The following is a 15146-nucleotide window of genomic DNA, read 5'->3' on the forward strand; positions in this document are numbered from 1 at the left end:
CCGACTGACCGCTGGAGCTGTTTATGTGGATGAGGTGCACGACCTGCGCATGTGAATTTGTTGATGGTTTACTGTAAGTGAATATATACTGTAAACAGTGAAAGTGAATGTAGCATATTCATTAGATACAGGTATTCGTGCTTATTTGTATGTTTTGGATGAATTTGTTTTTTGCATTTATTTTTTTTGGTATTTGAATGCACTAAATTACATTGTATTTTAGTGCTCTGTTGAGCCATGGAAGATTCTCAAATCCATAAGACATGTTATGCTGGGGATTTTAGTGTGGGTAGAGGGAGGGGTGTCCTTCCATTTACACCAATTGTACAGTCAGCTCCTGGGAGTAGAGCGTTTGCTAGTCCTGAGTTTGCAAGCACTGGGAGGGGTAGGCTGTTTGTTCCACCTGACCAGGGTATCCCACCTCTGTCTTTTGATGTACCATCATCCACAGTACTCGGTGATAATGGGACGCCTCCGAGTCAGCTTAGTGACCTTATTAAGCAGATTGGTTCAGAGATAGGAGAATCTATCAGAGCGAGTTTACTGCAGCCTGGGGTTTCAAGTCTTTCTCCTGCCCGTCCCCCTCACCAACCCCAGCAGTTTCCCCTGCCTGAGCAGTGTGGGTCAACCTTTATTGATGCGTCCAAGGTGAATCTGGTTGTGAAGTCAGATGTTAGTGCTCCACCTCTTTTTAGGGGTGATGGCTCAGATAAGTACTCTGTCCTGGAGTGGGAGGAGTTAATGGAAGTCTACCTAGAGAAGATGGGTTCCATTGGGTCTGGGAATGTTGGGGAGGTGATGTCTAGGCTCATGGGGAGGGCACGGGATGTGACCAAAGTCTGGAAGCGTAACAACCTTGTTGTCACAGATGTTAAGGCGGTGTTCAGTGTTTTCAAGCAACACTTTGGGGATACTGTCTGCTCAGGTATGGCATTAGCTGATTTCTATTCAATCAAACCATATGCTAATGAGGGTCCAATAGATTTCTGGATTAGGCTTAACAAAGCTGCAGAGGCAGCCGAACAGTACCTTGTGAGTGAGGGCAGGACCTTACCCAATCAGTGCTCAGAGTTGGCAGTCATGTTTGTACGCAACTGTCCTGATAAAGAGTTGGCCCAAGTGTTCAAGAGCAAACCCATTCGTGACTGGACAGCCAGTGAGGTACAGGATCGGTTGGATGAACTGTTAAGGGAACGTAAAGCATGTAGAACACAACTTTCACAGCAGGTTGCTGCTGTTTTTGACTGCCCTCAGGAGGGAGTGGGTCCTGTGAAAAGACCTAATGTGTCATCTTTTTCTCAATGTGGCCGTGAACCAGACCAGGCACCATCTGTATCTGAGGGTGGGACATTAAAGAAAGTTTTGACTTTGTTAGAGAAGGCTCTGGTCAGCAATACTCAGCAATACTCAGTCTGTGAGTGGCGCAGTGGTCTAAGGCACTGCATCGCAGTGCTAGCTGTGCCACTAGAGATCCTGGTTCGAATCCAGGCTCTGTCGTAGCCAGCCGCGACCGGGAGACCCATGGGGCGGCGCACAATTGGACCAGCGTCGCCTAGGGTAGTGGAGGGAATGGCCGGCTCAGTTCGTAGAGCATGGTGTTTGCAACGCCAGGGTTGTGGGTTCGATTCCCATCGGGGGTGTGAAAAAAAAAAAGTAACGTATGCACTAACTGTAAGTCGCTCTGGATAAGAGCGTCTGCTAAATGACTTAAACATGTTAAATGTAGAGGGCCCCGTAAACAGTTCCACAAACGTCAGCATGAGTGCGCTGTCTGTGGAAGCACTAATCACTGGACCAAAGCTCACTGTCAGATGCACCAGCTGTCGTCAAGTGCTTTTCTCCGGGCCACAAGAGCTTTGACTGTAGTGAGGCTGGGCAGCGACAGAACCCTGGATGTGGACAGACTGGCAGGTCTCAGGAAAACTAGAAAGCCTCCGTTCTGAGGAGGGCAATGTGGGGGCATTCTTATTTTTCCTCCACTGATGATGATATCCAATCTGTTTATTCTTACTTTTGTGAGTCAGTACCCAAGAACAACACAGTCACTCACTGCTACCTGCCAGTAATGTCTTTGAGAAACACACAGGCACAGTGAAGACTTCAGAGCTCACTGCTATCCTGTTTCAGCTCATATCCTGTCTGTGACAAGGACATATGGACAAGGACATCATTCTATCTGAAAGCACAGCAGCCTACTGTAAGCTACCATAGATGTCATAGAGAAATACTAATTCTCTGCAGTTCATTGCATTCCAATAACAGAAACCACAAGGGACTACAAGTTCAGGAATAGGACATTCTTCCAGTGAGTAGAGTAGCCTATACCTCACAATCAGAAGGCTACAATGGCAGCCTCTCCAGTGGTTGGATCCTTTGTGGCTGGGGACTATGCTGTCTTTGCTCTGATGCTGCTGGTGTCTGCAGCCATCGGGGTGTACTATGCCATCGTCGGAAGGGGCCAGAGCAGCTCCAGAGAGTTTCTGATGGGGGGGGCCAGAGTATGACAGCCGTACCTGTGGCTTTGTCCCTGACTGCCAGCTTCATGTCGGCTATCACAGTGCTGGCCACCCCAGCCGAAGTGTACCAATACGGGGCAAGCTACGGCCTCTTCAGCCTCTCCTATGTGCTGGTGGTGGTGGTCAGCTCAGAGGTCTTCCTCCCTGTCTTCTACAGGCTGGGCATCACAAGTACATATGAGGTGAGAATCAATCCACTCTGTTGAGTTGAGTTATGTTCTATTCAACAGAAATAGTATAACATGTTTGGTAGAGATTAGCCAGAGTAATTGCAATGCAAATTCTAAGCAATTCTAAATCCCTGAAATAAATATCTTGGGGGTCATAAAGTTTTGTTCAAAGTGACCAATTGACCAACGCAATCTATTCAGGAAATAAAATACTGACCAAATTTTGTAATCTTTCTATAAAACAAACAGATTGCTGTTTCAGGTAAAAGTCATAGTAGTCACGGTTCCATTACTTAATATCTCTGCACATGTCCATTCCTTAGTCTTGTTGAGATGCTGATGATTAGATTATGATTATGATTCATACAGCTCAAATATGAGTCAGTATTTTATCTTCATCAGCTGACTGAAACAATCCTGGCACAGTCGTGTCATCTTATCCTCTGGCTGAATATACTCTTGCTTTGTCTTTTGGGCTTCACACATGAACTAATGTAATTGTCCTTTCCATGGGAAATGTGTCATATTTCATTATTTCTTATTTCTTTCTCTTCATTGTCATCATTCTGCAGTATCTGGAGATACGGTTCAACAGAGCCACACGTCTGTTAGGGACAGTGATGTTCATTGTTCAGACTGTGAGTACCTTATCACAACACTCTCCCCTCCATATTATGAATTACATGAACATGAGAACAACCCTTGTACTACAGGTGATTATAAGAGCCACATCTTATGTCTCTCTGTCTCACAGATACTCTACACGGGTATAGTCATTTATGCTCCAGCTCTGGCATTAAACCAAGGTGCAGTAGTCTCTATAATTCATAAAATATTTTAATTTCATGCCCCATCGGCATTGAGTGCACTTGAAACCACTCCTCTGCTAATGTCAATCTCTCTAGCTTTTCCTTTCTGCATCTCTCTTTTTCCGTCTCTCTCCAGTGACTGGGATGGATCTCTGGGGTGCTGTCATTTCAACAGGAGTGGTCTGCACCTTTTACTGCACTATGGTACTGGACAGACAGTGATGTCAATAAATAATGCTATAAACATTTATTTTATTAACATTTATCCCCTGATGTAAGGGAAATACAGATGGAGGTTAGATTGAGACATGATTTGTGTAGCACTGTGTGGTGACCTTTGACCCATATATTTAACACGGCTGGGTGTGTATTCTGACAGGGCGGTCTGAAGGCGGTGGTGTGGACGGACGTGTTCCAGGTGGGCATCATGGTGGCAGGCTTCCTATCTGTCATCATCAGAGCCGTGGTCCTGCAGGGAGGAGTCTCCAACATCCTCAACCACGCAGAGTTCGGAGGACGACTCAACTTCTGGGAGTGAATAGATTGTCATGTAGATTATAGATGTAAAAGAGCAGGAGAAGAGTCTGCACCTGGACTTTGTGCAGTATTTTGGTGCAAAATACAGCATAAGACATTGCAAAAGGGCGTACTGAATGTCTCTCTCTCTCTCTCTAGCTCTCCTTTGTAGCTTTGATGCTAGTCCACTGAGGAGGCACACCTTCTGGACAATCACGTTTGGAGGCACGTTTGTCTGGACCAGTATCTACGGGATCAACCAAGCCCAGGTGCAGAGATACATCTCCTGCAAATCCATGACTCACGCCAAAATGTGAGGCATCATCTTCATGGAAGGATAGAGTAGAGCATGAAGATCTGTTTCTTGTTCAGCCCCAGTGTTTAAAGTGGAACTGACAGCATTTTAGTAACATGAAATCTTATTAAAATCTGTTCAAATACACCCCCAGGAAGAACATGACACTTTCGGGAAAATAATCTGACAAGCGAGCAATTTTAACGTTTTCATAAATTCTTAGAATGTTTGGGAATTACGTATACTAAGGCATTTGTGAAAATTAATAGACACTGCAGTAAATAAAATCTAATAAAAACATCTGTCTCGTCCAAGACCGGAGTCTACACAGACCGGTGCGCAATATCCAATCAGAGCTACAGTAGGCCTTTATACAAACAAGCCATTTGCCACAAGGGCCCGCCATCATTCACTTTGAACTAGACTGTGTGTGTACCAGTGGTGGAAAAAGTACCCAATTGTCATACTTGAGTAAAAGTAAAAATACCTTAATAGAAAATGGCTCAAGTAAAAGTGAAAGTAACCGAGTAAAAACCTACTTGAGTAAAAGTAAAAAAGTATTTGGTTTTAAATATACTTAAGTATCAAAAGTTAACCAGACGGTACGATTTTCTTGATTTTTTAATTTAGCGATAGCCAGGGGCACACTCCAACACACATAATTTACAAACAAATACTTTGTGTTTAGTGAGTCCTCCAGATCAGAGCCAATAGGGACGACCTGGGATGTGAATTGGACCATTTCCTGTCCTGCTAAGCATTCAAAATGTAATGAGTACTTTTGCGTGTCAGGGAAAATGTATTGAAGTAAAAGTAAAGTAGTCAAAAAATATAAATATTCAAGTACAGATACCCCCCAAAAAACTACTTAAGTAGTACTTTAAAGTATTTTTGCCGAAGTACTTTACATCATTGGTGTTTGCAGGCAGTTGTAACAGCGCAACTTTAGATTGTTAACTAGAACGCATTCGCCAAAAGCCACAAAATACACCTGAATGGATTTCTGCAAATATGTAAACACCACGGGAGTCCTCTTACATTTGGGAACTTTATAGTCCTATTGATCAAACAACCATGAGAAGGTAGGCTCTCTCTCCCTCAGTTATGCACATCAACAACAACAAGATGCTAGCCAGAACAAGATGAGCTAAAATCTAACAAAGGAACATTAGATAAACCCTCTCAAACTTTTTCAGCTAGTTGGCCGTCGAACTTGCATTGATAAACGATGGGGAAGTGTAGCCTACTCGTCCTTCTGATAAAACACATTCTCTCTCTCTCTTTCTCTCTATCCCCTCTTTCTGTCACTCTTCTCTCTCTCTCTCTCTCTCTTTCTGGTCTCTCTCTGTATTTTTTTCCAGGTCTTTTTACATAAACCTATTAGGACTGTGGGTCATCATGCTGTGTTCTGTGTTTGCGGGGCTTGTCTGTACTCCGTCTACAAGCACTGTGACCCCTGGACAGCAGGCATGGTGTCTGCTCCAGATCAGGTTGAGGACACAAACCAGGAAATAACACTTTAATAAAAACCGCAGGTTGACGTTTATTGGGATGAGTCTTGTCCTGGAGGCAGAACTGAGCGATTTCTGCTAGATGGGCCAGGTTAGGGTTAGGTATTAGGGTTAGCAGTGTGGTTAATGTTAGGGTTAAGATTTTATGACAGATTTTTTGGCTGTGCCAGCTAGTGGCCACTCTGTAGAGCTGCCTCCAGAACAAGATTCATGACGAAAAACGCTAACCTGCATAAATACCAGGCACTGTTAATATTACTATTCTGCCAGACTGCCACTTTACAGATATATTTTCTAAAATATTTGTTTAAACTGATAACATTCACAGAAGTGTAACCACCTTAACCTGTTTTTTTCCCCATGTCGGCCACACGTCCAGATTGTTCCCAGGAAAAATATCCCAAATAACCCAAACCCAGTGGTACCACTCAGACAGACACTGACCAGCCCTCTTTCTCTATACAGCTGATGCCATATATGGTGCTGGACATCCTGAGAGACTACCCTGGAGTACCAGGATTGTTTGTGGCTGCAGCCTTCAGTGGGACGCTAAGGTTACTATTCCCATCTAATACTTTATCTTAAATTTGATCATTGCTACTGTTTATAATGTTTGTATGTTACATTGTTATATGTCTACTAGATTAAGTACCCTTTTTGTTACTATTTGTACTGTATGCAATATCTCAAAGTTCATAATATCACTACTATGACTTAATATTTACTCTCTCAGCCTAAGGTGGGACACAAAGATTACTATTTCCATAGCACTCACACACACTGTATACAGATTTTGTTCATGTTTGTAATGTTATTTTACATCATGTTATATTTCTAGGTAAATAATGGCACTATATTTGCTCTCTCTTGTCCACAGTACGGTATCGTCCAGTGTCAATGCTCTGGCTGCCGTGACTATTGAAGATCTGATCAAACCGTACACACACATGTCAGAAACACCTGTCCTGGAGCTCTAAAGGCCTCAGTGAGTGTCTAATATCAATAGGTGTCTTTGCATTTACCACAGAGCTCAGAGAGTTTAATGATATATTCATCTTCCTATTGATATATTCTTGCTGATATTAGAAATGAATAAACCATGATTTATCATGATTTTATCTGCTACCCCTATGATTCATTCTAGGCTTTCTGTATGGGGCTCTCTGTATTGGAATGGCTGGCATAGCCTCACTAATGGGAGGTCTGCTGCAGGTATACGATACAACAAAAGGAGTATGTACTTCTACATAAAATGTGTTCAGTCTTGAGGTACGCAACTCTAAAATATGTCTCTGTCTCCCCCTGTAGGCAGCTATCAGTATCTTTGGGATCATCGGAGGGCCTTTACTGGGTCTCTTCTCACTGGGGATCCTCTATCCATACGCTAATGCCAGAGTCAGTACAGTCTCTTTAACAAAAGCAGGATTATAAGCATACAACCAAGCTAACTATTAGCTAATCTCTCTGAAAGTTGATGTTGAAGTGTTGATGTGTTCTATCTGTGTGTTCTGTGCTGCAGGGGGCTTGGCTGGTCTGCTCTCTGGGCTGGGTATGTCTCTGTGGGTGGGGATAGGGGCCCAGTTTTACCCTCCTCTACTAGAGCAGAGCAGGCCTCTAGGTCTGACCACACATGGTTGTAACTTCACAACCGCAGCTGACGCGTTCAACTGGACCGCATCCCTAACAGAACCAAGCCTATACACTACGGTACTACAGCAAAATATAGCAGAGAGGTAAGTTGTGGGCTTCAGTATCTTTGGTTAAGGACAGGTCACACTTTTGCTGTAGGGAACAAGTATGTTAGGAGCCTTGTCATGTTAAAATAGCGAACTGCTTCAGCTGTAAACAATATATGCAACGTTATAGCTGTTGGATGCCACTATGTGTCTCATCTACAGACCCTTCCTGGCTGATACCTGGTACTCCCTGTCCTATCTCTACTTCAGTCCTATTGGGACACTTACAACACTGGCTGTTGGACTTGTGGTCAGTCTACTTTCAGGTACTCTTTCCCAAATGGTAGTGTTTCTTCTTGCCATATTTCATGTCTAATTAACATATTTATTTTACACTAAAATGTGTCTCTTTCCAGGGGTATGAAGCTGAAGTTGGAACCAAGGGTGACTTTGATGAAAGAAGATACAATGTTATTTTGCTTTTACAAGCACTTTAAAGAAAGGGTAAGTGATATGTGTGTTTTCAATAAATAACCTCCAAGACGTTCTCTCTTCCAACCATTTTCCTGTATTAATTTAGCTCTCATCCATACCTAGGCCATGAGACGAGCAGGAAAGCTGGACCTCACAAAGAACAGAGAGGAAATTTGGAAACAATAACCCCGGCTTCGGCAACGTCCACGAGTTGGATTTCACAAAGAGCAGTCTTCCATAACATGCTGATAAAACCATGACTTAACAGTTTCTCTTTCTTCTCATATTTCTCCCTCCCCAGTGCTGCTGTTTTTCACGACTCATGAATGTCCTGACAGATGGTATCAATAGCTCATCTATATTCTCATATTTCTATGAATGTAGCATACATCACCAACTTGAAAAGTTAGGATTGTTAATAATAAAATATCTTTGCTTGACTTTTATGTGAAATGTTTGTCATTTATGTTAAGATAGGGCTATCAGTGTTGTACACTTAAAATAAACATTCATTTGAAATAGCTGTGTCTCATATTTATACTTATATAATTAAATTACATTGTACAAGTTATCAATACATTCTATCATGTATTATTTACAATTATGTACACATGAGAGAACTGTAGGCATTTGGCGGACTTGATTCCACAACTCGAGGTGTGTAAGAGTGGCAAGTGTAGCTCATAACACTTTTTTCTGTAATATATAGCTAACATTTGTGTCTAAGGACGTTTGTGTTGCTAATAACACTCTTCTTCATGGACGGCTAAACTAAAACTTGCATACTGAAGATTCAGCTGCCAAATATCTAGGCTATCAGTCTATTGGTCTGCCTATATTCAGCATGGCGGACAATTATTCTTCATAGTAACGCTTCTTCATGGCTCTGTACTTCCTTAGATAGTACAGGGCCTCCAGTTCCTTTATCACAAACTCCCCACGGTCGACTAGCGTCTTGATCTCCTTAGGGTCTGTGACATCTTTGTTCTTCATAAAGGCACTCTTCAGACGTTCCCTGAAGTAGTCTGCTCCTTCGGGGTATTCCCGTCCCAAAAACAGTAGCTGTCAATGGAAGGAGACAGGTTACCAATGATTATTCCAGGCTTTGGGGATTGTTTTGGAAAGACAGCTAAATATTGCATGAGTGGAAGCAAATCTCAGATACTGAAAGTAAGTGCGGGTAACAACAACGGGTGGGTGGGTGCACTGGCAGTAGTCAGTGTTGAACTTACATTCTTGTACAGCTGTCTAACCTCACTCCTCAGAGGGTTGGCCATGTCACTGCCTGAGACCGTATCAGCCTTCACTACTGGGATGGAAGAAAAGGTCAGAAGATACAACAGGGGATTTAGTATACAGCAGCTGATGATTATGTAAAACAGCTCAGAAATGTGCATATGTCTGATTGTTGTCACACATCATATATCCTGTGAGCCTCACAATCTTAGCTGTGTCATGCATACATTTTAGCTTTATCTTGGTTCACTTAGCATGTAGGTTAGGTAACAGTACAAAAGGGCAAGCTTGCGATTGGCGATTGATTAGCTAGCTGGCTAGTTAATTGGCATCTGCAATTCATCCAATAATTGTCTTTTGACATTGTCTCCCAGCACAACGTCAACAGACAATTATTGGTTGAATCGCAGCTAGCTAATTAGCCAGTGGTGGAAAAAGTACTCAATTGTCATACTTGAGAAAAAGTAAAGATACCTTAACAGAAAATGACTCAAGTAAAAGTTACCCAGTAAAATACTACTTGAGTAAAAGTCTAAAAGTATCTGGTTTTAAATGTACTTAGGTACAAGTGGTAGAAAAAGTACTCAATTGTCATACTTTAGTTAAAGTACAAAGTAAAAGCTATACATCAAATTCCATATATTAAGCAAACCAGATGGCACACAATTTTCGTATTATTTTTAATTACGAACAGACAGGGAGCACATTCCAACACTCAGACATCATTTACAGACACAGTATTTGTGTTTTGTGACAGTGTGTTTTGTGAGTCCGCCAGATCTGAGGCAGTAGGAATGACAAAGCGTTATATTGATAGGTGCCATAATTCTGTCCTGCTTGGGCATTCTAAATGTAACGAGTACTTTTTGGTGTCAGGGAAAATGTATGGAGTAAAAAGTACATTATTTTCTTTGGGAATGTAGTGGAGTAAAAGTAAAAGTTGTCAAAAATATAAATAGTAAAGTAATGTACAGATACCCAAAAACACTACTTAAGTAGTACTTAAAAGTATTTTTACTTAAGTACTTTACACCACTGTAATTAGCTAAACACCCTCGGTTATAAAAACATTAATTGTGATTAATTCACACGATATAATTAAGATTCCATTACATTATAAGGTCCCTTATCGATAAATTCTTGCAGTTAAGTAGTGTCGATAGCTGGTTACTTCGCCCTTCGTCCACACAAGTTCAAATAGGAGTTCATAAACAACGCCGTAAATCGTTTTACATGTCGCAAACCAAAACATTGACCTACTGCGCGTGCTTCCGGTGGCATTTCCATCGTTACTTGGACGTGAAAAGAGTTGACAGATATGCCCACCAAGAGAAGATTACCAGTTTTCCAACAAATGTTATTTCATTACCTATTTAGCAAGCTAACCAGAGTTAGAAAATGAATATTGTGGTTAGTTTAACATGTTTACAAGCCAAGTAGCTAGTTGCATTAGTAGCCAGTTGTTACTAGCCAGAGTAAGTTAGATTACCATTTAGCTAGCTAGATAGGACTCAAGGTGAACAAGTGACTGCAAATCAGCTTCATTTTACTGCAAGCATGCTGCAAGTCTCAGTTGTGCTTCTCCTTTGCTTCTTTCAGCCTTATCTTACTACAACTAAATACTATATCTCCTAAGTTTCTATTCTCTATGTTATTTCCTTGTAAGCCATCCAAGGATGCAAAGGTAACTTTGTTACTTTTGTTATGAATAGCATAACATCTCTCTCTATATTAGATTCATGAGAGATATTAGACCTAGTAGATATAGGCCTAGCTAGCTAAATTGAATATAATATAAGTTTCAATTTCTCCCCAGCATCTGAGTCTTTAGATATGTTCTTTACCTTCATTCACTTTTGCAATGCCCACAAATTGCAAGCATACAGTAGCTTGCAAATGTGTCTATGGTCACATTTATGTTCATTAAGTTGAATTGTTGATTTGGTTCAAGTCTGCCAAAAAGAAAGGAGGCAAGCTCATTAAGGCTGAGAAGGAGCGACTTCAGAAAGATGAGAAGACAAAAGGAGGAGGGTACTCTAGGACTTCTCATTTCATTCAATCAGAATGAGAGTGCATCGAGCATATCATGTCAACCCTGTTACCCATAGATAGGCTAGACATTTGTTTTGTTCTTCATAAAGGCACTGTTCAGACGCTTCCTGAAGTAGTCTGCTCCTTGGGGTATTCCCGTCCTAGATACAGTAGCTGTCAGTGGAAGGAGGCAGGTTACCAGTGATAATCCCAGTGCTTTGGGGATTGTTTTGGACAGACAGCAAAAGATTGCATGAGTGGAAGCAAATATCATATTGAAAGTAAGTGTGGGTAACAACAACAAAGCGTGGGTGCATTGACAGCAGTCAATCAGTGTTGAACTTACATTCTTGTACAGCTGTCTAACCTCTCTCCTCAGAGGGTTGGCCATGTCACTGCCTGAGACTGTATCAGCTTTCACTACTGGGATGGAAGAAAAGGTCAGAAGATACAACAGGTTAATTACTATTCAGCAGCCGATTATGTAAAACAACAGCTCAGAAAGAAATATGCTTATGTCTGATTGTTGTCACATCAAATATCATGTGAGCCTTACAATCTTTAGCTAGCTATGTGTCATGTATAGTGCATTTTAGCTTATTTTACCTTGGTTCACTTAGCTGGTAGGTTAGGTAACAGTACAAAGTCTGCGGCTAGGTAGCAAAACTCTGGGAAACCGAATGATTAGCTAGCTAATAATAGTAATTGGCTAAACACCCTCGGTTATAAAAACATTAATTAGCTTTGTGATTAATCGATTTATTCACACGATATAATTTAGCTTTCATTACATTATAGCTAGGCTCCCTTATCGATAAATCCTCGCAGTGCAGAGTTGAAAGCTGTCTACCATGCTGAAAACTGGCTACATGGGAGCATTACGTCAAACATCGCGTCGATTCCAGGGTCACGGCTAGAAGGGATCCAGCTTTTGTCAAATTAACATCAAATTTTGCCTTTTCATAGCAGGTTAGGATAATTTAAGCAGCAGGTTAGGATAGTTGGGTTAAGGTTTAAAAAATGACATTTTTACGTTAATTGGACAAAAGTTGGATCCCTTCTTCCCTCACCCCCCCATAAAAAAGAAAAAAAAGAAGGTGGTTGTCCCACTGGCTATCATATGTTGAATGCACCAATTTGTAAGTCGCTCTTGATAAGAGCATCTGCTAAATGATGTAAATGTAAATGTTCTAGCAGTGACCCGTTTACACCTGGTGGAGGGACGAGCGTCGCATATGAGTGACACGTTCTGACTATTAGACATTGGGCTTGTTCGACGTTGCAGGCAACCGACAGTGCAGGCGACTGCCGACTGATGCCCGTTCTCATGTTAGTCGGAACTAAGAAACTCTGACTTTTCCGACTTGCTGATTCGTTGAATGCGGCACGTGTATTAGTACAACCAGTTAGCAAGTAGGACATTTCTGAGTTTCCTAGTTCCAACTAGCACATGAACGCGGCATGACTGATCTACAAAAAACCGTGCATCATAAATAACTACTCATTGGGCGCGTTTGAGTGGTAAGGCTAAAGCAACCGACTGTAGAGGAAAGTCGAGGAGTGAAGTCGGGGGAGGTGCATCTGCGACAGACGAAAGTCAGACACAAATGTGGTTTTCCAACAGCAATGCTCAGATTAATATGGCAGTGTTGCCATTGTTTATAGGTTTTTCTTTATAATGTCGAAAAAAACATGTCTTCAACCCCCATATCATACACTAACAAACTGAAATCATATGTGCGTACATTGTACAATCAATTAGTGTGAGGGCCTCAAACATCACATTAATTTGTCCACTGTATACATGAATCACGGCAAAGTTGGTTCCTGTTTCGATTATGTCTTTGGTTACTTTTGCATGAGTAAAAAAACAACAACTAATGATTAATTGACAATATACAGTACAATGCAGGCGATGGCTGCAGGATGAAGTTGGTGAAGAGCAACTGCAGAAACTTGCAGGCGACTGCAGTCAAAACTTCATGATCACATGATTTTTGTCAAGTTCATGCAGTCGACATGTAGGCGCAAGTCGGACAATTTTTATCCCCATAATGCAACAATTTGGTCACCGACTTGACAAAAGTGATCGGCTCGAATGCGCCCATTATTATTTGTAGAGTCAGACAGTGGCCCTGTTCGAGAGCATAAAACGGTGTTGTATCATGGGTACATTTTCACTGACCGACTGATCTACAAATAATATTGAGTAGTTATTTATGATGCAAGGTGATTTGTAGATCAGTCAGTCTCGACTCGCCTTTAAAGCCGGCTGCAATGTCGAATGCACCCAGTCAGTCAGTCACAATTTACCCATGATACATAGGTATCTAATCAAAAACGCATACTTTGATCAATGGGTAAAATAATGGGCGCGTTCGACATTGCAGCCAGTTGAGACTGACTGATCTACAAATCACCTTGTATCCTAAATAACGACTCTTTATTATTTGTAGATCAGTGTGAGTCAGTCAGTCACAGTTTACCCATGATACGGTTTTGATCTTCTCGAACACGGCCAATATCTTACGTTAGATAGCACGAGGAGCGTCACTCCTCCGTGACGCCATCTGATCTGACGTGAGACAACATGCACCCGATGTATTGCCCTATTCAAAACAACTGGGAACTTGGAAAACTCCGACTTCCGACTTCAGTGCATTTAAGACATTACATTTACATTTACGTCATTTAGCAGACGCTCTTATCCAGAGCGACTTACAAAAAAGGGGGTTGGGGTAAGGGGGGGGGGGGGGGGTAGAGGGATTACTTTATCCTATCCCAGGTATTCCTTAAAGAGGTGGGGTTTCAAATGTCTCCGGAAGGTGGTGAGTGACTCCGCTGTCCTGGCGTCGTGAGGGAGCTTGTTCCACCATTGGGGTGCCAGAGCAGCGAAACAGTTTTGACTGGGCTGGGCGGGAACTATGCTTCCGCAAAGGTAGGGGAGCCAGCAGGCCAGAGGTGGATGAACGCAATGCCCTCGTTTGGGTGTAGGGACTGATCAGAGCCTGACGGTACGGAGGTGCCGTTCCCCTCACAGCTCCATAGGCAAGCACCATGGTCTTGTAGCAGATGCGAGCTTCAACTGGAAGCCAGTGGAGTGTGCGGAGGAGCGGGGTGACGTGAGAGAACTTGGGAAGGTTGAACACCAGACGGGCTGCGGCATTCTGGATGAGTTGTAGGGGGTTTAATGGCACAGGCAGGGAGCCCAGCCAACAGCGAGTTGCAGTAATCCAGACGGGAGATGACAAGTGCCTGGATTAGGACCTGTGCCGCTTCCTGTGTAAGGCAGGGTCGTACTCTCCGAATGTTGTAGAGCATGAACCTACAGGATCGGGTCACCGCCTTGATGTTAGCGGAGAACGACAGGGTGTTGTCCAGGGTCACGCCAAGGCTCTTCGCACTCTGGGAGGAGGACACAACGGAGTTGTCAACCGTGATGGCGAGATCATGGAACAGGCAGTCCTTCCCTGGGAGGAAGAGCAGCTCCGTCTTGCCAAGGTTCAGCTTGAGGTGGTGATCCGTCATCCATACTGATATGTCTGCCAGACATGCAGAGATGCGATTCGCCACCTGGTTATCAGAAGGGGGAAAGGAGAAGATTAGTTGTGTGTCGTCAGCGTAGCAATGATAGGAGAGGCCATGTGAGGATATGACAGAGCCAAGTGACTTGGTGTATAGCGAGAATAGGAGAGGGCCTAGAACTGAGCCCTGGGGGACACCAGTGGTGAGAGCACGTGGTGCGGAGACAGCTTCTCGCCACGCCACTTGGTAGGAGCGACCGGTCAGGTAGGACGCAATCCAAGACTGAGCCGCGCCGGAGATGCCCAGCTCGGAGAGGGTGGAGAGGAGGATCTGATGGTTCACAGTATCAAAGGCAGCAGACAGGTCTAGAAGGACAAGAGCAGAGGA

At 42.8% G+C, this 15146-nt stretch overlaps 1 protein-coding gene, 1 long non-coding RNA gene and 1 pseudogene across 7 annotated transcripts; 2 read left to right on the top strand and 1 right to left on the bottom strand.

Moving 5' to 3' along the window:
- The first annotated feature begins 1982 nt into the window (after positions 1 to 1982).
- Positions 1983 to 7334, top strand: LOC121575689 (annotated as a pseudogene).
- Positions 7335 to 7903: 569 nt separating this feature from the next.
- Positions 7904 to 8407, top strand: LOC121575691. Its single transcript, XR_006660300.1, has 2 exons — positions 7904 to 7997; positions 8091 to 8407. It is a non-coding gene; the product is annotated as an uncharacterized LOC121575691 (long non-coding RNA).
- Positions 8408 to 8486: 79 nt separating this feature from the next.
- On the bottom strand, positions 8487 to 12328 carry LOC121575692 (electron transfer flavoprotein regulatory factor 1-like). Of its 6 annotated transcripts, none has more exons than XM_045219578.1 (4): positions 11841 to 11852; positions 11581 to 11657; positions 9200 to 9273; positions 8487 to 9029 (listed from the first exon to the last, which is right to left on the bottom strand). In XM_045219578.1, the coding sequence occupies exons 3-4, from the start codon at positions 9242 to 9244 to the stop codon at positions 8823 to 8825; spliced, it is 252 nt and encodes an 83-aa protein (XP_045075513.1). In that variant the 5' UTR covers positions 9245 to 9273; positions 11581 to 11657; positions 11841 to 11852; the 3' UTR covers positions 8487 to 8822. The 6 variants fall into 6 exon arrangements, with proteins under 6 accessions (XP_045075513.1, XP_045075510.1, XP_045075515.1 ...); XM_045219575.1 differs by having other exon boundaries at positions 9200 to 9276; XM_045219580.1 differs by lacking the exons at positions 9200 to 9273; positions 11841 to 11852 and adding an exon at positions 12026 to 12328.
- Positions 12329 to 15146: the final 2818 nt, after the last annotated feature.

Source organism: Coregonus clupeaformis, unplaced genomic scaffold (assembly GCF_020615455.1).
Source record: "Coregonus clupeaformis isolate EN_2021a unplaced genomic scaffold, ASM2061545v1 scaf2501, whole genome shotgun sequence".
NCBI lineage: Eukaryota > Metazoa > Chordata > Actinopteri > Salmoniformes > Salmonidae > Coregonus > Coregonus clupeaformis.